The sequence below is a fragment of the Bufo bufo genome, chromosome 3 (assembly GCF_905171765.1).
Source record: "Bufo bufo chromosome 3, aBufBuf1.1, whole genome shotgun sequence".
Taxonomy (NCBI): domain Eukaryota; kingdom Metazoa; phylum Chordata; class Amphibia; order Anura; family Bufonidae; genus Bufo; species Bufo bufo.
Genome location: NC_053391.1, coordinates 507,949,022 through 507,971,751, shown reverse-complemented (window position 1 = coordinate 507,971,751; position 22,730 = coordinate 507,949,022). Strand labels below are relative to the sequence as shown.

The following is a 22,730-nucleotide window of genomic DNA, read 5'->3' as shown; positions in this document are numbered from 1 at the left end:
TTAAGATAAAAAATGAAAAATGTACATCATATAGTACATGACATTCTCTTTCAAACACAGCTAGAACCGGCCCTGTATCTCACATTGATCCAGAGCTCCCCCTATGCATTGCTCCAATTGCTTTTCTCTGATTATTTCAAGCTGGCAGTTCAGGGGACTTGTCCTTTCTGCTGCAGCTCTCTCCCTGTACGTGTCACAGCTTCAGTAGATATGGCTTGTGAAGGATGGAACTGAGCACGTGTGTCCACCGCAGCCAGTTGGACAGAGAAGTAAGGAAAAGAACAAACAGATGGCGCTATATACAGATACATTTTATTGAATAATAATTAATTACATGCAATTAGAAAAGTATTCACATCCAGGTGCTGGTTTGAAAAGTGTTGAATATTTTTTTCTTTTCGTGGCACAACCCTTGTAATGGTTATACCAGTCAGGGCTTTCTTTCTTAGAAACATAAAATAAATGTCTGAGAACGAACACATAAAAGGGTCTGTGGTTTAAAGGGTTTTTTCTGGGCTTTAAAAAACAAAACAAAAAAAAAAAGCAAAACCTGTACTGTCTTCTAATTTGGAGCGAGGGACAGGTAAGAGCACTTACACTTTCCCGTAACTCTAATACCATTGACATTTTATTGCGATCTAGGACTGGCTTTTTTTGTGAGTTTTGATGATGGTTCTCATAATTTGAGATTAGGGGCAGTGTGAAAATACTGTCCGGCGTTCCACTAGATCAGCATATAAGTGTCACATCAGAGGTTCATCCGGGTCCCTTATATCAAATCTTCAAAAAGAATATTAGCAGGAATCGGTATCTTGGTTTCTGTCACTCTCCTTTGAAACTGTTCAGTGTGTCTTAAGTGCACTTAAGGAGCTCCTTTCAAGCTGTAATAACCTTTGTACATTTGTGCCATGCTTATGTTCAGCACATCAAGATGTTGCATACAGAGCCAGAGGGGACTAAGCAGAACCATTCAATAGCTTTTCTTTTAAACCTACTTTGAATCGGGAACAAATCAGCAGGACATCCCTCTTTTTAATGAGCCGTGTTCTATTATAAAAAGCCTTCTATATAGCTAAACATTGCTGACTTGTATAATGCATTTGACGTGTGCACATCCTGCTCCACAGTAAAACAGATTTCTTTACAGAGATATTGGATCTCTTCGAATATTCCTTCTGCTTTCTGGTGTCTTGGGAGATCCTTCTCTTGTCTAATCCTTATTCCTTCTCAGATGAATGTCCGTGTGAACACATTTCTGTGCCATTATTAGGCCTCGGCTACACTGAAGCCTTTGGTATCATGACTGAATAATTGTAACTATTGAACTACAGTTGCAGTCCAAAAGCATGCAATCTCATAGACTGGAACTGTCACTCAATAGTTGAAATCAATCAGTTGTGCTACAAAAAACCTGGCAACAAATTGGGTATAATGTGCAGATTTAGTGACCTAAGCTTGTCGTCTTATGTTTTGTCCAGTTTCCCTGATCTCCCTGATCCTGGATCTCCGCTTTTCATTTCAGTTTGTGCCATGGTATGGCCACATTGATGCAGTTTTTGAAGCCAAAATCATAAAAGGAGAAAATGTATAGAAAAGTAAAGGGACTACTCCATTTTTTTTTTTTTTTTTTTTTTTTTTTTTTTTTTAATCCATTCCTGGTTTTGGCTTCAAACTGCATCAAAAAATGTTAGTTACCAGTTTAAAGACACAGGCTAAAGCATCTGTCGCTGCTCAGAGGTTAGAATGGGACACACATCTGATGGCTCAATCACTCTCTGTAGAATGCTACACATGTATTATTACTGCTTGCTACCTTCATCTCTGCTGCTTGTGACTTTCTTAAGATGGTAACAACATCTGTAAAAGTTGTACTATTTTTCACTCCACCAGTGTGGTACTGTATATGTTGTACCCCCTACTTACTGTAAAAGGGTTTTCTTGTTTTTCAGGTTACAATATGAAGACTTCACCCTTGAGCCCACAGTCTTCAATAGACAGTGAACTCAGCACGTCCGAGCTGGAAGATGATTCCATCTCCATGGGTTACAAACTACAGGACCTGACTGATGTCCAGATCATGGCACGGTTACAAGAAGAAAGTAAGGAATGTGAACCTTTTTCTTGCAGCTGTTTAGTATTTTCTTTAAAATTTTGGGTACATTATGTAAATTGTAAAATTATGTCAAAAGGTGAACATGCTGACTTCATGGTACAGAAAGTACTGTTGGCAGAATTGGCAGTTAGGCTAATATTCAGCAGGCCCTCTGCTCTTGTATATTGTGTGTGTGTGTGTATAATTATATATAATGTGTAGCAAGAGTTGCATAGTACCGTGGTAGCCAGAAAAACTTTGTGCTGTAGAATATAAAAGTATTATTGGAGTGACACTTTTATTGGCTAATCAGCAAAAATCATATTGCAAGCTCTCAGAACACATGGCTCCTTCAGGCAAGATTAGAAAATTTGGCCCATAATTTGAGTCTTGAGTATATTGAGGAGAACTCTCTGCACTGCCACCTCCTGCCCCTCCAAGCAGTCATTGGCAGATGGTGTTTCTGCCGGTAACCGTGGGTAAAGGCGGAGGAACGCTTATCTCATGAATACATTGTACATAACCTATGCGCCTGGTGTTTTAGCTAACAGGAAAGTGGCGCTATACCCATACTATACTGTTCTTACATAGATTAATAGCAAAATCGCTTGAAGGGGTTGACAACATGAGAAAGCAATTAAAGGTGACCTTTTTTTTTTACTGATGTCCTGTCCTCTGGATAGGTCATCGTTATCTGATCGTCGGGGGCCTGGCACCCGGGACCCCCACTGATCAGCTGTTTGAGAAGGCACCGGTGTTCCTGTGTAGCGCCGCTGCCTTCTCGCAGTTTACCAAGCACGATGCCATACATTGTATAGCGTTTGTGCTTGGTATCACACCCAGCCCCATTCACTTTAATAGGGCTGAGCTGTGTCTAGGCTTTGTGACACACGAATGTGTAGTCACATGGACTAGGAAAAGCAGAGAGAAGGGTGTGGCGCTGAATTCTTAAACAGCTGATCGGCGGGGTTCCAGGTGTGTCGGATGCCCACCGATCAAATACTGATGACCTATCCTGAGGAAACGTTGCTGATTCTTTGTATGCTGTGAAGTCCTAATAATGATGGGAGATGCTGCCACCGCAACAAAAAAAATCTTGGAAACTCTTTTAATGTACGAAGTTCTTCAAAAACATGGGCCTTTATCTAATTTTACATTCTTAAATTTCTACTATACTTGATAAATGCTGGATTCTGTTTGGAAATGTCTCCTGTATTAATCAAAACCATGAATGTATAGATAATAGAGACAATTTATACGTATTATCTTAAAGCTGCTTATTTCTTTTGCAGGCCTTAGGCAAGATTTTGCATCTACCTCCACTTGTAGTTCAGTATCAAGACATCGCTCAAGCCTTTCTCCGTATTCTGGAAAGAAAATCTCATGTGCCAGTAGTGATCAGGAATCAGACCGTTATAGCGTTGACGATGATGATGAAGAATTTGATCTGCTACCACCACCTCAACCAAGACTGAGTCGGTGCTCTCCTTTCCAACGAGGCATTCCTCACTCGCAAACTTTCTCTAGTATTCGGGAATGCAGGAGAAGCCCCAGTTCTCAGTTCCTGAATTCTAATGGATATCAGCAATACAGTTTTTCTTCTCAAGTTCAGACTCCAGAGCAACCACAAAATAGAACTAGTGCAGGTAAAGAATATTCTGTCGTAGTGGTTATACATACTGTATAGTATAGTAGATCTGAAGACTGAGCTTATATTGCAGGCATAATTTGAGTAACCAAATTAACCAGGTAAGTGTCCAAGGTAAGAGCTTCCACATATTTCTGGTTCTGAGCTGGCATCTAAGTCCTACCCAGAGACTTAGACAGAACCCATATTGTTGCTGTATTGATCAGGATCCACTTTGGACTGGTGGTACCCTGACTAGTTATCTGATGGGATCACATTTGGAGTATTTGAATTCATAAAACAAATGCCCCAACCCATTTACCACTTGTATATTTGAATGGAGGTGATGCTACATAGATGTAGACAAAGCTCGGAGAATTGGAACATTTAATGGCAATGTATCTGAATCTCTGTCGTTATTTCCTTTGGTATTAAAAAAGTATAAGGCAACACTCCAGAATGAGGAAACCTTATCGGCTTGAGAGTCATATGCATTTATTATGTTCTGAGAGGAGACAGCATAAAAAATAAAAAAACTTTATTAGGCCTCTATATTCCCTAGGCAATAAAGTCCTATTAAGTTAACAAATATTTGACTTGCATTTAACTACTGGTTTCATATCCCCTTGTTAATGCAAATATTCACATTGATCTTTTATGTACTTTAGCATTACTCTGCTCAAATATGAACTCAGTCGCAGATTCCGTTATATGTAGTAGGAAAAAGAGAACTGCATGCAGTGCTACTTTTCGCACAAAAACAATGGTCAGTGGGGTTGTTATTATTCTTTTAAAGCGCCATTAATTCCATAGCGCTGTACATCCAGCTGGGGTTACACAGGAATAAAAAACACAGTAAACCAGAAACTATTAACAGACGGTACAGCGGGGTAGAGGACCCTGCCCGCAAGAGCTTGCAATCTATAAGGGAAGGGGAAAACACAGTAGGTGAGGGTATAGGGTGCTCTTGTGGCTGTGTGGTGGCAGCATGCTCATTGCAGATGGTGGGCTTTCCTGAAAAGGTGGGTTTTCAGGTTACTCTTGAAGGCGAGAGGCATATGAGAAATCTTGTAGTTGATTGTGTAAGGAACAGATGAGAGGAGAACAGAGGGGGAGGTCCTGTGAGAATCGGAGATTACGTGTGGGGATGTATTGAGAAAGCAGGTCAGAGATGTAAGGAGGGGACAGGTTGTGGACGGCCTTATATGTAGTTGTAAGTATTTTAAACTGAATCCACTGGGCAATAGGGAGCCAGTGAAGAGATTGGCAGATGGGGAAGCAGGGGAGAAACGAGGGGAGAGGTGGATTAACCTGGTAGCAGAGTTGAGAATAGATTGGTGTGAAGCGGGAGTCCACACAGGAGGATGTTGCAGTAGTCCAGGCGGGAGATGACGAGAGCATGCACTAGTATTTTAGTTGACTCACAGGTGAGGAAGGCGCAAATATGAGAGATGTTCTTAAGTTGGAAATGGCAGGTGGAGGTGAGGGTATGGATGTGTGGCTTAAAGGACAGGGCAGAATCCAATGTTACCCCCAGGCAGCGGGCCTGCGAGACTGGAGAAAGTGTTGTGCTATTAACTGTGATGGACAGGTCGGGTAGGGGGGCTGAGTGACATGTGGGAAAGACAATTAATTCAATTTTCTCCATGTTGAGTTTTAGGAAGCTGGAGGAGAAGAATGAAATATTGCTGACAGACACACTAGGATTCTAGATAGGGAAGAAACATCTGGGCCGGATAGGTAGATTTGAGTGTTGTAAGCATAGAGGTGGTATTGGAAGCCATGGGACTCTATGAGCTGTCCCAGGCTGAAGCCGGATTGCATCTGATCAAAAAGTGATTGGGATGAAAGGCGAGAGGACAATTTGAGATGGACATGTTGTTCTAGGAGTTTGGATACAAATGGGAGCAGTGAAATGGGATGATAAAGAGGATGGGTCCAGGAAAGGTTTCTTGAGTATGGCTGCGACGGTTGCATGTTTAAAAGAGGAAGGGAAGATGCCAGTGGTTAGAGATGGGTTGAAGAGGTGGGTTAGGGCAGGAATAATTATAGTGAGGTTAGGGATGAGGTGGGATGGGATTGGGTCAAGGGCACAAGTGGTGAGGTGGGACTTGGAGACTGAGTTGGAAAGCTTTTCTTCTGTGATGGTGGTAAACTGGGTTATGTGGGAAGAGCTTTGGGTGGCTGTGTAGGGGTGTAGTGGAGGGTGTTTAAAGCTTTCACGGATTTTATTGATTTTATCTCTGAAATATGAGGCAAAGTCTTCAGCTGAAATGAGGGGTGTGGAAGGGGGCACGGGGGGACGGAGTAGAGAGTTAAAGGTATTAAACAGTTGTGTTTGGGGTTATGGGAGAAAGATGATATGAGAGTAGTGAAGTAGTCCTGTTTAGAAGAGGTGAGTGCAGACTTGAATGTGAGAACAGCTTCTTTGTATGAGAGAAAGTCCTCCTTAGAGTGGGTTTTCTTCCAGCGCCGTTCTGCGACTCTGGAAGCTTGTCTCAGTTTTTTTGTCTGATTTAGTGTTCCAGGGTTGTCGACTGATTTGCCGGGTTCTGGTGTGTGTGGGAGGGGCGACTGAGTCAAGGGCTGAAGTAATTGAGGTGTTGTCAGGCTCCATTGATGCTCATCGAGCAAACTGATCCATCTCAGAGTTGAGCTTCCATTATAAATGTAAACCACAAGGCAGATGTGAACAGAGCCTTACTGATCTGCACACATTTATTGATGAATACTTTTATTGCATTTTATTTCTCTTACAATGTGTTTCTTTTTGCCTCTAGATAAATTGCGTAGAAGCATGCCCAATTTGGCTCGAATGCCCGGCATGGGAACAACAACGACCTCCACTGTGGTTTCTCCAGTTACAGTACGCAATAGCCTAAGTTTTGATTCTAATCTGCATGGAGCTGCAAATGGATTATCCAGATTGCAGTCTAGTAGTAAGTATCTAAACCTGTCTACTTTAATATGTACTGAATGTTAACCTACATTTTAAACTTAATTGTAGTTTAAAATTATTTGTAGGCTAGCCTGCCCAATATGAAAGTCACACCTTGTTGGCTTCTTTGTTTCTGTATGTACAATTCGACTACTCCTGGAAAGTTCCTATTCATAACAACAAATGCCTCAGAGGGAGGTTCAGTGCAGGCCTGTGTATAAGGAGACATAGGCTCTCTTCCAGAATGTATGCTGCATGACCAGCATGGACACTAGGCTGTTTGATTTGCATGAAAACAAAACCTTACTGTACGTTGAGTCTTTGAGCGACTTGCTGGAACTTTACGTACAGTTGGTGTTGGCCGTTACATACAGATATTATCCTGTTGCAGCAGTCTGGATTGGAGCTAACTCTCAACCCAGCTGTTTAAACCCTTACATGCCTTGGTCAACAGCAAATGCAGCATCAGAATCCTTTTTCCACCCCTTAAACTGGGTCAACCCCCCCCCCCAAAAAAAAATGGAGTAATTGTGAGAATTTAAGGCATTCACTGTGCATTAAAGTGATTTTTCAGTTATAACAATTTTTAAGCAAGTGCCCGCAGCCTGCCTGCTTAAACAGAAGATTCATACCCATCTGCGCCACGCCGCTCTGGTCCTCCCTGCAGCCTCCACTTCCACTGTCTCCTTCTTCTGGCCCCCACACTTTTTACATCCGGTCATACATAAGCATGGTCGAATACACCGCGGCCACAAGCAGCACGTCACTGCTGAAGCTAGTAACTTTTCTCCCCAATTTTTGAGCTGAGTGTATCTCCTGACTGTCACTCAAGGCTGAATATCTCAAAAAGTATACAAGAATGGGGACCTCTGAATTAGAGCAATACAGAATGATTGCAGTGGTGGACATCCCAGTGTAATCTGGCACAACTAAGACTGAGTTCACCCTTCAGTTATTTGGTCAATTATTTCCATCAGTTATTGTGAACCAAAACCAGTAGTGAAGCCTACTTCAGAGATCAGGTATAATGTAAAGATTTGCACCTAGTCTGTATTTTTTGACCCGCACCTGGCTTTGGCTTACAATAACTGATTCAAATAACTGAAGTGTGAACTCAGCCTAACTCCATGTTAGCAGTTGCTCCCTTATTTTCATACAAAATAAAGTTTTATTGATATTAATCATGATTGAGTTTTGGTAAGTATCTAAACAATACAGCCTTTAACCAGAATGGAATACATTTTTATATATTGTTTGCATGCATTATTATTGGGATATAAATAATAGTTATTTCCAACTAAAACAAAAGTTTCACTTTTTGAGAAGTAATAAAACATTAAATCAACCTCCATAGATTAAGGAATAGATGAATCGTTAATATTTAATATTGCCATACCATTGAGCTCGCACATTTGTCTGTGGCCAAAAACCCTAATCAATAATTTGATTACTTTGATCCAAGCAAAAGATGTTGGCATATTTCTGACCTGCTTGTGAATGAAGTACAGCTTGTTGATCTGATGAATTGGTCATCAAAGTCTCACCCCTGGCTTAGGGCAACTGAATAGTTGCCAGCCTCTGGAGATCTTCTTGGCTTGAAGTGTATCCCTTGATTTGTTCACCTATTTGTACGCCTAAAATTAGCTTGCAGATAATATGTGCAGCTTTAAAGCGCATACAGATGTTAAAAAGATGTTTGATTTCACAGATGTTATAAAGTCGTTATAACTTTAGAAAAGTGTCTAAATACTTTTAGATTATACTTGATTATTTAGAATTTTTTGGGGGGGAATTGGCATATGTTATTGAAAATTAAGGCAAACGTAAAGGGGTTATCTGAGTTATGGGAAAAAAAATTAAAACCTCATAAAACTCATCAGGACACACATACATTAGTTAAGCTTGATTTCTTAAGAGGAAAAACCCATACTTACACCTTTTCATGGTTTTGTTATTGCTGTGTTTACATGCTGAGGGGGCGTGTAACAACAATGACTAAGATCTCCCTCATGAATATTTGTGGGTGTGAACAATCTGACCTTACCCTCACCCTGCTCTGCACATCCTAACTTTGCATAAAAAAAACTGTCACATGATCATCGCCTAGCTCACACAGGCAGATCTTCCTGTCACATTGCAGATACAAAGGGTAAGTTCTGCTAGTTATACAGTTGCAAGAAAAAGTATGTGAACCCTTTGGAATGATATGGATTTCTGCACAAATTGGTCATAAAATGTGATCTGATCTTCATCTAAGTCACAACAATAGACAATCACAGTCTGCTTAAACTAATAACACACAAATAATTAAATGTTACCACGTTTGTATTGAACACACCATCTAAACATTCACAGTGCAGGTGGAAAAAGTATGTGAACCCCTAGACTAATGACATCTCCAAGAGCTAATTGGAGTGAGGTGTCAGCCAACTGGAGTCCAATCAATGAGATGAGTTTGGAGGTGTTGGTTACAGCTGCCCTGCCCTATAAAAACACACACCAGTTCTGGGTTTGCTTTTCACAAGAAGCATTGCCTGATGTGAATGATGCCTCGCTCAAAAGAGCTCTCAGACCTACGATTAAGAATTGATTATTTGCATAAAGCTGGAAAGGGTTATAAAAGTATCTCCAAAAGCCTTGCTGTTCATCAGTCCATGGTAAGACAAATTGTCTATAAATGGAGAAAGTTCAGCACTGCTGCTACTCTCCCTAGGAGTGGCCATCCTGTAAAGAGGACTGCAAGAGCACAGTGCAGACTGCTCAATGAGGTGAAGAAGAATCCTAGAGTTTCATCTAAAGACTTACAAAAGTCTCTGGCATATGCTAACATCACTGTTAGCAAATCTACGACACGTAAAACACTAAACAAGAATGGATTTCATGGGAGGATAACCACAGAGGAAGACACTGCTGTCCAAAAAAAAAACCATTGCTGCACGTTTACAGTTTGCACAAGAGCACCTGGATGTTCCACAGCAGTACTGGCAAAATATTCTGTGGACAGATGAAACCAAAGTTGAGTTGTTTTTGAAGAAACACACAACACTATATGTGGAGAAAAAGAGGCACAGCACACTAACATCAAAACCTCATCCCAACTGTGAAGTATGGTGGTGGGGGCATCGTGGTTTGAGGCTGCTTTGCTGCATCAGGGCCTGGACTGATTACTATCATCGAAGGAAAAATGAATTCCCATGTTTATCAAGACATTTTGCAGGAGAACTTAAGGCCATCTGTCCACCAGCTGAAGCTCAACAGAAGATGGGTGTTGCAACAGGACAACGACCCAAAGCCTAGAAGTAAATCAACAACAGAATGGCTTAAACAGAAGAAAATACGCCTTCTGGAGTGGCCCAGTCAGAGTCCTGACCTCAACCCGATTGAGATGCTGTGGCATGACCTCAAGAAAGCGATTCACACCAGATATCCCAAGAATATTGCTGAACTGAAACAGTTCTGTAAAGAAGAATGGTCAAGAATTACTCCTGACCGTTGTGCACGTCTGATCTGCAACTACAGGAAAAGTTTGGTTGAAGTTATTGCTGCCAAAGGAGGTTCAACCAGTTATTAAATCCAAGGGTTCATATACTTTTTCCACCTGCACTGTGAATGTTTACATGGTGTGTTCAATAAAAACATGGTAACATTTAATTATTTCTGTTATTAGTTTAAGCAGACTGTGATTGTGTATTGACATTTTATGACCAATTTGTGCAGAAATCCATATCATTCCAAAGGGTTCACATACTTTTTCTTGCAACTGTATATATAACTTCGATACAGATGTATCTTAGAAACAGTTAAAGCTTATATACTGATATAGCTTAGATATAGCTATATTTAGGCTATTGCTATATCTATATGATGGACAATTATTAACTTTTTGTGTCCGGGGGGTGGTATTAGGAGTGTAATGTGTACTTGTTGAGGGGGCCAGGGCTCTAATAACTATCCCCAGATGCGGGAGGGGAACAGGTAAACTGGCCCATAGAAGTGAGGGAAGGAGCCAGACACATACTCTGCTGCCGAATCTATTTATCACCACGGCTCTGGTAAGAATCGCGCATGCGCGATCGCTTACAATCGCTGAGGCTGTGAGAGGAGAGCGAGAGAGGGGTGGGCACCAAAGGCTCTGACGTCTCGTTTACAGAGCCGGGCCACTCCCTCAAGCAGGGAGAAGCTTGTAAACAAGACGTCAGCTCCTGAGCAGGGTTGATGTCGGCAGTGGCGAAACGGCGCCAAATCAATAATGTAAGTGATTTAGAAAAGAGTTTAATATAGTAATATAATTCCTCTTACCATACATTTATATAACTCGGATAACCCCTTTTAAGGATTAGTAGATAGGATGTGCAAGGGATAATACAGGTGGGGCGTTTGTCTATGTGTGGTTTGAGGTTCAGTGGCGAGCAAGAGAAAAGAAAGCAATTAGAATGTCAGCGGAGTAAAATGTAGCCAGCCCAAGTGCACAGGGCTAAATAGCTACAGTGGTTCAAACGACTCGGTGCCGCTGTGAAAAATAATAACAGCAGCAATAGATCAAAACTAGCTAGGAATCGCCTATAATCCCGCTCAAACACTGAGATTTTTAAATAGTGTCACAGTCTATTAGAAACAGTAAACTAGTAAGGGCAATTTTAACGGAGTGTTAATAAATGTTGTCTTTTAATTAGCAGCACGTGACAAAAGGATGAAATATGGTCTAAAGACCAATTGTTTAAGTGAGACTATGAAAGTATATGTCCTACATATGCTGAGAGGTCCTATTATTTTTCTATAATTGAAAAACTCATTAGTACAAGTGCCACTCATCTCTATTGGTGTCGTGTGTGTGTGTATGTGTGTGTGTATATATATATATATATATGTATATGTGTGTATATATATATATATATATATATATATATATATATATTATATCTCGCCTAAAGAATTATTAGGAACACAATACTAATACAGTGTTGGACCCCCTTTTGCCTTCAGAACTGCCTTAATTCTATGTGGCATTGATTCAACAAGGTGCTGATAGCATTCTTTAGAAATGTTGGCCCATATTGATAGGATAGCATCTTGCAGTTGATGGAGATTTGAGGGATGCACATCCAGGGCACGAAGCTCCCGTTCCACCACATCCCAAAGATGCTCTATTGGGTTGAGATCTGGTGACTGTGGGGGCCATTTTAGTACAGTGAACTCATTGTCATGTTCAAGAAACCAATTTGAAATGATTCGAGCTTTGTGACATGGTGCATTATCCTGCTGGAAGTAGCCATCAGAGGATGGATACATGTTCTCATTCTGCCAGATTCGGACTCTACCATTTGAATGTCTCAACAGAAATCGAGACTCATCAGACCAGGCAACATTTTTCCAGTCTTCAACAGTCCAATTTTGGTGAGCTCGTGCAAATTGTAGCCTCTTTTTCCTATTTGTAGTGGAGATGAGTGGTACCCGGTGGGGTCTTCTGCTGTTGTAGCCCATCCGCCTCAAGGTTGTGCATGTTGTGGCTTCACAAATGCTTTGCTGCATACCTCGGTTGTAACGAGTGGTTATTTCAGTCAACGTTGCTCTTCTATCAGCTTGAATCAGTCGGCCCATTCTCCTCTGACCTCTAGCATCCACAAGGAATTTTTGCCCACAGGACTGCCGCATACTGGATGTTTTTCCCTTTTCACACCATTCTTTGTAAACCCTAGAAATGGTTGTGCGTGAAAATCCTAGTAACTGAGCAGATTGTGAAATACTCAGACCGGCCCGTCTGGCACCAACAACCATGCCACGCTCAAAATTGCTTAAATCACCTTTCTTTCCCATTCTGACATTCAGTTTGGCGTTCAGGAGATTGTCTTGACCAGGAGCACACCCCTAAATGCATTGAAGCAACTGCCATGTGATTGGTTGAATAGATAATTGCATTAATGAGAAATAGAACAGGTGTTCCTAATAATTCTTTAGGTGAGTGTATATATAGTCTATTATTGCAGCTCACTCCTATTCACTTGAATCAGCATGTGCTGCAGTACCAGACACATTGCATGCAAAAAGTGGTGCTCTCTATGGACCTCAGAGGTTGAGGGGTGAGAGGTTCTGTGGTACAGAGTTACGAGCATCTACATAGCGACTTAGCTGATTCCATAGGTTTTCAATGGGATTCAGGTCTGGAGAAAGTGCAGGCCAGTCCATTGGAAGTACCCCAGTCTCCAGCAGCCTTTCCCTAATGATGCGGCCTTGATGAGCTGGCGCATTTTCATTCATGAAGATGAAATTAGGACTGTGTCGTTCATGTAAAGGCATACAGTAGTATGGACTTGTCACTGTACCATTCACAAAGTGTAGGGCAGATCTGTATTGACTAGACAAACCCACCCACACTGTAACCACCAAAGGATCATCTGGTGACAACAGTTAGCACTCTTCTTGACGTCCTGGCTGACATTATTGGCAGCCATAATTTCTGCTCCGTGTGAATCAGATTTCATCAGTGAGAAGCACGGAGTCCTACTGGTCCCTCGTCCATCGTAGATGCTCCCTGGCCCATGCAAGACGATGACACTTGTGCCTGGTGGTGTGGTCAGGTACTCTTGCAGGTCGTCTAACATGCAGACCACGCTGATGTAAATGGTTTTGAATGGTCTGACGTGACACTTGGGTGCCTCTCACCTCCCTTAAATGTGCCTGGAGTTGTGTGGCATTCATCATCTGGTTCTGCAAGGCATTGTTCACAATGAAGCAGTCATCAGTGTGGGATGTGGCCAAAGGACATCCACTTCTATGCCTTTCTCTGACTCTTCCAGTCTTTCTGTTGCAACCTGCTGATGACTCTCTATGATTATCTGACTTCCGCCTGAGAACATCCTGCTTGAAGCCTCACAATGGCAAGGTACTGTTGATCAATTGTTAGGTGTCATCTTGGTCTCATGATGTCAAAATGTGAACAGCTTCATTAGGAGGACTGTTCAAATACCAATTCTAATTGAACTAGGAAATTTATTGGGCGATTCATGGATCAAACACCTGCTGTGAATTTTGCTGTTAAGGTCCTTGTTGGAGAACAGCAAGTTGTGCAAAAAGTACTGAAATGTTGGACATGTGCATTCAAAAGTTCAGGAAAGGTCACATTAACTTCACCTGTAAAGGTTAGAGTGCGTTATAGATTCATCCTGAAATTTCACGCGCAAGCTAAATATCCCTAACTTTTTGTGAGTGGTATATGGTGCCATTATCCCTAATTTGAATTATTGCTGTTTATGCTATGCAGTTTCCTTTCATTAGATGGTGGGGTTCATCTCATTCTGCTTTAGGAATTCTAGTTACGTCGCTGAGTGTAAATGATTGGGAGCAGCGCTGCAGTAACCAGCTCTGGCCGCTACACAGAGTATGGAGCTGTGTAGTTCCGGTGCCTTTTTCTGCTGATCTCAGTTGTACCCCTGCCAATCTGATGTTGATGAGCTATCCTAAGGGATAGGAGATCAATACTTAATTCCCAGAGAACTCCTTTGACCCCTTTCCTGACCATTGCTGTACATGCACAGTGCTGGTTGAGTTTTTAAAAATGGCGCCCATTCGCAGGTGCCATAACCGCAGGTGCCTGATGTTTTAAACAGCAGACACCCAGGGCTAATGTCTGCAATCAGTGATCATGCCGATTGCAGACATTTTATTTCTTTTTAGATGCTGTGGTCAAATGTGACGGCCTTGGAAATGGAAAAATAATGTTATGGCTCCGGGAAGGAAGAGAGTTTAAAAAAAAATGGAAAATTACCCAGGGACGAAAGGTTTTATACAGTAAATGCGAACAGTTTGTTTCATTAACAATTTTTAGTCAATCTGCATGCTCACTCGATTAATAAAGTATGCTGTGAGTTTGATTTGTTTTTTATATCTTACACCTTCCTTTTTCAGTACCATCACCTGGTCAACTTCAGCAGAGGGTACACAGTGTGGGGAACTTCCCAGTGTCTGTGAGGCCGCCTCTGAAAGCTACAGCCTATGTCAGCCCAACCATACAAGGCCATGGTGGCATTCCTCAGTCAACAAGTCTACAGTCTATATCAAGTTCTGGGATTCCTATGCCTAACAAGACTGCAAGTTCATTGCCTATAGCCAGAAGTGGTCTACCAAGACCAGCTTTGTCAAGCGTTGGTGCAAGTAGTATACCAAGGAGTAAAATTGTTACTCCACGCAGGTAATTGGAGTTTTAAAGTGTAACTGTCATGTTTTCATTGAAAAAATACATTTTTAGCATTTGTTACTGCTGCTGCAGCATTATGCAAAAAGCAATCTTTCGTTTCCTTAGATACCACTGTTTTCCTTGAGGTTTTTCCCTTAGTTACGGCTCTTTTAACCCCTACAATATGAGGATCTTCTCAAGATGGCTCCTCTGCCAGTTCTCTGGGGCCAAAACTGCCTTCCCTTACTTCCAATACATACTTGCTGTAGCCAGCAGTTTCCGGACAGCCAATCAGATTGGATTATTGAGAGACACGCCTCCTCACTCTGAAGCAGGCATGCAATGACCCTCTGTCTTCTGTTTAAACTAAAGGGAAGACAGACAAGCCCTAGCAATGATCTTTTAAGAGACCAGTGGAAAGGGAAAGGGGACATTAATGAAAGCTGTTGTTATAAGGTAATGACATATCTTTTGGCAATCATTGACAGACTAACTCAGGTATACATGCCTAGTTCTAATACACTAGCAAATATAAAAAGTATGGCAGTTACACTTTAATGACATTTGACCATGTTACTTGTATTTTACTTTATTCAAGTTTTTCACTTAATTTTCTTAAAGGAAACCTGTCACCAGGATTTTGTGCATAGAGCTGGGGACATGGGCTGCTAGATGGCCGCTAGCACATCTGCAATACCCAGTCCCCATAGCTCTCTGCGCTTTTATTGTGTTAAAAAACCGTTTTGATCAATATACAAATGAACCTGATATGTGTCCTGTATCCGGAGATGAGTCCAGCGGAAAGGAGCCCAGCACCGCCCCGCGTCCTCCGAATCTCCTCCTTGCTGGCTGACGTCACAGAGCTGGAGCGCTGAAATCTCGCAATGCGTAAGCTAGCGCATGATGCCGACACTGCGCATGCGGTAGCTCGCGCATCGCGAGATTTCGGCGCTCCAGCTCTGTGACGTCAGCCAGCAAGGAGGAGATTCGGAGGACACGGGGCGGTGCTGGGCTCCTTTCCGCTGGACTCCTCTCTGGATACAGGACTCATATCAGGTTCATTTGCATATTGATCAAAATAAAAGCACACAGAGCTATGGGGACTGGGTATTGCAGATGTGCTAGCGGCCATCTAGCAGCCCATGTCCCCAGCTCTATGCACAAAATCCTGGTGACAGGTTCCCTTTAACATTAAAAATAGCCGCACATGCAAAATGGATTTAATTCTGACTAAGGCAGAGAAGAACTGGTTCTTATCATAAGTGACGAAACCATAGAAGATGCTATGTAAAGACATATTAAGGGGAGTTCACATCACCGCTATTTGTCTATTCTTCGAATCTGTCAGAAGAACAGAAAAGTAAAGAAAAAAACGGATTCTGTCCATCAGTTATGCACATATAGCATCCGTTTGAGCAATTTCTGTCTGAGATGGAAATGGCTCAAACTGATGCCAAATGTGCAAAACTGATGGAACAGATTAACAGAAAAATAACGATGATGTGAACTCTCCCTTACATGGATTTTTTAGGCTTGTATACAGAACAAGTGGGCATGTCTAGCACTTCCACTTACCAATGTACAACAGTTTTTGTAGGAAAATAATGTCCATGTACTATCCACTGTCTTGTTTGCTTACTTTGGATGGGATATAGCATTTGTTTCCTATCATTTGTACTATGGACAGCAGCAGTAAGACTAGGGTCACACCACGACTTAAAAAAAAAAAACAACAGTACCTTTTTAACAGGTTTCAAATTTCCTATTAATTAAAATTTTCCATTAAAACAGGATGTAAAGATGCATCTGGCTCCACTTTTTCTGCCCTACGGAAGAACAGGATACAGTTGGTGCTTAAAGGGTTTCTCTCACTTCAGTAAGTTGCATTTATCATGTAGAGAAAGTTAATACAAGCCACTTACTAATGTATTGTTATTATCCATATTGCCTCCTTTGCTGGTTGGATTAATTTTTCCATCACATTATACGCTACTCGTTTCCATGGTTACAGACCACCCTGCAAACCATAAGTTGTGGTTGTGCTGGCACAATATAGGAAAAAGCACTAGCCTATGTGGGCTCCCGTGGTCCCGGCCACCAGAGAGGCTGACACTTTTTCCTATAGTGTGCAAGCACGACCGCCACTGATGGATTGCAGGGTGGTCTGTAATTTTGGAAACGAGCAGTGTATAATGTAATGGAAAAATTTATCCAGCCAGCAAAGGAGGCAATATGGACAATCACAATTCATTAGTAAGTGTCTTGTAGTAACTTTATCTACATGATAAATGCTACTTACTGAAGTGAGACAACCCCTTTAAGGAGTAATTTTTTTTGATCTGCGAATTTCGAAACCCTTAACTTATTTTTATGTCAACATAACGGTATAAATACTTGTTTTATGCAGGATAAGGCTGAATGCACACGGCCGTGTTCCGCGGCCGAGAGCGTTCCGTGGTAACCCGGCCGGGATTCCTGCTGACCGCAGGAGCGCACGACGTCATTGGTTGCTATGACGCCGTGCACTTCATGCCGCCGCTGCTGTACAGTAATACACTCGTATAGATCATACGAGTGTATTACTATAGTGCAGCGGCGGCATGAAGCGCACGGCGTCATAGCAACCAATGACGTCGTGCGCTCCTGCGGTCAGCAGGAATCCCGGCCGGGTTACCACCGACCGCTCTCTGCTCCACTGACCACAAGGGATACATATCAGACAACTGAAATTATATTTCATCATCCCTTACCGTGATTCATGCTGCGGAAGGCACAGTTTGTACCGTTTAAAGGCCTCTTATTGGGTTAATTATAAAAATAACCATTAAAAGCCTATTATGTCTTTCTGCATCACAAACTCACCAATAGATAGTTTCTCATTTTACAGATTAGAGCAAATCAATGCTAAATAAACTGTATTTATTACGAATTTAACAAAAACGAATCGTTCAAAGATTTTTGATTTGGTTTTGAAGGAATTGCGTATCACTGTGAATATTGACAGGAAAAACCATGAGGGAGAAAGACTGAGAATCACATGACACTGGGAGGAGGAAGTGGTAAGGGAGGGCTTGCCCTTATTGGTAGTGAGCCTGACAGACACCCTGATCAGCCAATCAGGGACAGAATTGAGGAAGGTTCTTTGCTGAGAACATCATAGGACACCATTCTGTATTCAGCATCTGATCTGGAAGGATGCATTTTGACAGTGTCTGGCAAAAAGCTATAACAGACACAACCAACTAATGTAGTGTGATAGAGAGAGAACAGGGAGATATAATTGGGTATCTTTTAGGGCATTTGATCAGGGGAACCTTTGAGGGAGCGAGGGACTGGTCACAATTGTGTGTTTAAGTGTTTAATACAGTTGCTGGCTGACAGCTAGTTCTGCATTATAAAAACCCTGCATAAGAAACTTTTTTTTTTTCCTGTATATGAACAGACAGCTTTAAAAAAAAAAAAAAACATACAAAAAACACCTTATTTTATAGGTTTTATTGTCATCAGCACCCCAATAGCATTCTACTGCAAACGCTGAGCAATTATGCATTTTTTTCTTCTAAGATGCATTACAGTGCATATACATGTAGTTATGCATATACAGTTGATATAAAAAGTCTACACGCCCCTGTTAAAATGGCAGATTTCTGTGATGCAAAAAAATTTGACAAAGATAAATTATTTCAGAACTTTTTCCACCTTTAGGCCTCATGCACACGACCGTTGTTTTATTCTGTGTCCATTGTTCCGTGTTTCGTGATTTTCTGCGGACCCATTGACTTTCAATGGGTCCGTTGAAAACTCTGCTAATGCACTGTTTGTCATCTGCGTCCGTGATCCGTGGTTCCAGTCCGTCAAAAAAATATAACCTGTCCTATTTTTTTCACGGAAAACGGTTCGCGGACCCATTCAAGTCAATGGGACCACTAAAAAACACGGAGGCACACAAGATTGTCGTCCGCGTCCGTTTTTTTTCCTATCATTTGCATGGCAAACCTGTCTTAGATTTTTTTTTTTACTTTCCTTCATGTCTGGTGGTCCTCCAAAAATAAAGGAAGACACACGGAAACGGATCACGGAACAACGGAACCCCATTTTGCGGAAACGGAACACAACGGTCGTGTGCATGAGGCCTTAATGTGACCTATAAACTGTACAACTCAATTGAAAAACAAACTGAAATCTTTTAGGTAGAGGAAAGAAAAAATATAAAAATAAAATAATATGGTTGTATAAGTGTGCACACTCTTAAGGACTTATGACGTACCGGTACGGCATGTTTCCCGAGTCCTTAAGGACCCATGACGTACTGGTACGTCATGTGTATTTCCGATCACCGGCGGCGGTGATCGGAACCCGGTGCCTGCTCAAATTGTTGAGAAGGCACCTTGGCTAAATGCGCGGTTTGCGGCTTTACCTGCGGTTTGCGGCGCCGTGTGGTGGTGCCATCGGGTCCCCAGGAGGCTGTAGGGGGGACCCGATGGCATGGAAGGCAGCGCGATGCCGACTCCTATTTAACATGATTTTGAATGTGATTGCTTAATTCTGAACACGGCTACATCACCAGGTTTAAGAGGGTGTGCACACTTATGCAACCACATTATTTTAGTTTTTTTTTTAGCTTTCCTCTCTCCACCTAAAAGATTTCAGTTTGTTTTTCAATTGTGGTACAGTTTTTTTTACAGCACAGAAATCTGACATTTTAACAGGGGTGTGTAGACTTTTTATATCCACTGTACATGTAGTTAAACAACGTTGCATTTACTGCAAGATAACTGGTAGTTACAACAAAAGCAATACTGCAATAATGACATTATTATACCCGTGGTGTATTAAATACATTGCATATGGCTGCCATTTTATACCCATAATACTGAACGCATAGTTTAAAGGCATTTCACTTTAGAAATGGTTTTATTCTGCTGTATGATAGTCAGACTTCTGCTCAGCTTGTCATTGTTGTTTTCTAAATGACCGTGGCCTTTCCCAGGCACATACCCTGTTACCATATGCAGTGGCGGATTACAATAGGGACGTTCGGGTCGGCAGCCCCGGGCCCAGCACCGCTGGGGGGCCCAACGCCGACCTGAACGCCCACATACTGCGGTGGGGCACGGGAGCGCATAGCTCCCTTTCCCGTCGCCGATCACCGGCCATAGGCTTCAGGCCGCACATAGGCCTGAGGCCTATGCGGTAGTGAAATCCCGGCGCAGGCGTGCGTGATGACGTCATCGCACGCCTGTGCCTGGACGCAGCACTGCCTCATCCCGCCTTCCTCTGCGATCCTGGCCCTGGACATAGCCTAGGTGAGTATTTAGCTTTTCATTTTTTTTATTTATTTTTATTTTTTATTTCATGTGCCTACTTTGGGGGACATGTGGGGGGTGGGGGACAAACAGTAGAACATATTAAGAGACATCGAGTACATGGGGAGGGGGAGAATGTGGGGGCTGTGGGGCCAAATTATTATGAGAGGGAATACTATGTGGGGACAAATTACTGTGTGGGGCCAAATTATTATGGGAGGGACTACTATGTGTGGGCAAATTATTATATGGGGCAGTGTGGGGGCAAATTATTATGGGAGGGACTACTATGTGGGGGCAAATTACTATATGGGGCAGTGTGGGGGCAAATTACTATATGGGGCACTGTGGGGGCAAATTACTATGTGGGGCAGTGTGGGGGAAATTGCTATGTGGGGACAGTGTGGGGGAAATTGCTATGTGGGGACAGTGTGGGGTAATTGCTATGTGGGGACAGTGTGGGGTAATTGCTATGTGGGGACAGTGTGGGGTAAATGCTATGTGGGGACAGTGTGGGGTAATTGCTGTGTGGGGGAAATTACTATGTAGGGGAAATTACTGTGTGGGGGAAAACTACTACATGGGGCAGTTTGGGGGAAATTACTTTGTGGGGGCAAATTACTATGGGGGGATTACTATATGGGGCAGTGTGGTGGAAATTACTATATGGGGGTGTTGCTCTTGGGGAGGCACTGTAGGGGCAATTCTATTATTTTTGGGGACACTATACAGGGATTATTGCCTGGAGCACAATAGAGGGTGGTATTATTACTGGGGGCACTCTAGGGGACACTATAGGAACATTTGGGGTAATTTATCAAACTGGTGTAAAGCAGAACTGGCTTAATTGCCCATAGCAGCCAATCAGATCTCACCTTTCATATTTGACAGCTCTTTTGGAAATCCAGTTCTACTTTACACCAGTTTGATGAATGACTCTAATTATGTCTATTAGGGTCACAATTTTTTCAGCAGTATAGTACCTTGGACATTGGGGAGCAAAACGGGCACAGTATTGGGGGTGGCAGCAGGATGACACTGTGGGGACACCAGGATGAGGAGGTTGATGGAAAAATTTAGAAATCTAACGTGTCTGTGTTACAAACTGTAGAGACGAGATGCGGCTGAAAGAATTTGCCATGGTGGTCTGGGTCAAATGGAGGAGAAGAGGAAAGAGAAGGTCTACATGACAGGAGATGTCACTGGATGTAAGAGGTATGTGGTGCTGTATTCTCCTCCATGTCTTTTTTATTATAATTATATGTATTTTAAATTTGGCGACCAAATTTTTCAGTTTAGGACCCAATTTGGGGTATTTTTTTTTTGTCTGAAGATGTCATATGGCCTAGGAAGAGACTGTGGCGCTCATGAAGCACCGCAGCCTCTTCATACAAAAAAAACAAACTAAACTAAAATAGAGGGAGGGGCCCAAGTTGGGTAGACAGCCCCGGGCCTATCATGCATTTAATCCGCCCCTGACCATATGCCATGGACCTCTTGGAGAGGCAGATTGGAACAGTGGCTGGAACTGAACCAGTTTGCTCTCTCTACTGTCTTGTCCATGGTGGCATCATGACATCCAAACGAACAAAGTTGTCCTCACCCAGTGTACAAAAGATCACTTTTGTCAAAATGAACGAGGCATGGATCAGTGAGGATTATCACACACCTCCGGCTAAGGCTGATGAATAGACCCGCCCTTGCTGACGGTGCCCCATCATGCCACTGTCTGTCTGCCAGCCTGCCATCATGTTCCTTACGATATGGCTGGTGCTGCTGCTGCCACTGTAGGCCTGCCTACCATCCTGCTTCATATTGTAAGGCGGCGGCTGCTGCTGCTGCCACCACCACAGCTGCTGCTTACCCTTGCTAATCCTCATATTACCACTACCATTACGGCTATACATCCATCACTAGTGCCCCTAAACAGCCGCACACACATCTATTATGTTGTCTGTTCCATGCAGTGCTGCCACTGGTGTCACTATTATTGCGGCCACGTGCCACTATTACACTACTCTTTCCACATCCACACTCATGCTGCTCCTAATTAAAAGGGACATTTTCTCCAGGCTCATTCAGAACATGTCACTTTCTTCACAACACTTGAGCATGTATAAATACAGGCAGGCGTTTTGCCCAGTTAAAGGGGTTCTGCACTTTGTTTTAACTGATTATCTATCCTCTGGATAGATCAACAGCTACTGATCGGCGGGGGTCCGACACCCGGGACCCCCGCCGATCAGCTGTTTAAGAAGGCAGCGGCGCGGCCTTCTCACTGTTTACCGCCCTCCCACTGACGTCACGACTAGTATCAACTAGCGTGGGCAGGTCTAAACTCCATTCAAGTGAACAGAGCTTAGCCCCGCCCACGCTAGTTGATACTAGTCGTGACGTCAGTGGGCCGGCGGTAAACAGTGATAAGGCCGCGGCGCTGTCCCACATAGAAGACTTATCAATAAACTGCAGTCATTGAGCATGGACTCCCATATTGTTGAGTGGATTAGGCAGTGGCTGAGTGACAGACAACAGGGGGTTGTAGTCAATGGAGAACATTCAAAACAAGGTCATGTTACCAGTGGGGTTCCACAGGGATC

The 22,730-nt window shown here is 42.6% G+C and overlaps 1 protein-coding gene across 3 annotated transcripts in view; it reads left to right on the top strand.

The window, feature by feature from the left end:
• SLAIN1 (SLAIN motif family member 1) overlaps window positions 1-22,730 on the top strand; it is an 89,611-nt gene that overhangs the window by 48,937 nt on the left and 17,944 nt on the right. For 2 of the 3 annotated variants that reach the window (XM_040425329.1, XM_040425327.1), the window contains 4 exons: window positions 1,950-2,099; window positions 3,385-3,738; window positions 6,500-6,658; window positions 14,560-14,842. In XM_040425329.1, coding sequence (XP_040281263.1) covers window positions 1,950-2,099; window positions 3,385-3,738; window positions 6,500-6,658; window positions 14,560-14,842 — 946 coding nt within the window. Of the gene's footprint in view, window positions 1-1,949; window positions 2,100-3,384; window positions 3,739-6,499; window positions 6,659-14,559; window positions 14,843-22,730 lie in introns of those variants that run through there. The other variant, XM_040425330.1, reaches the window with a different exon arrangement.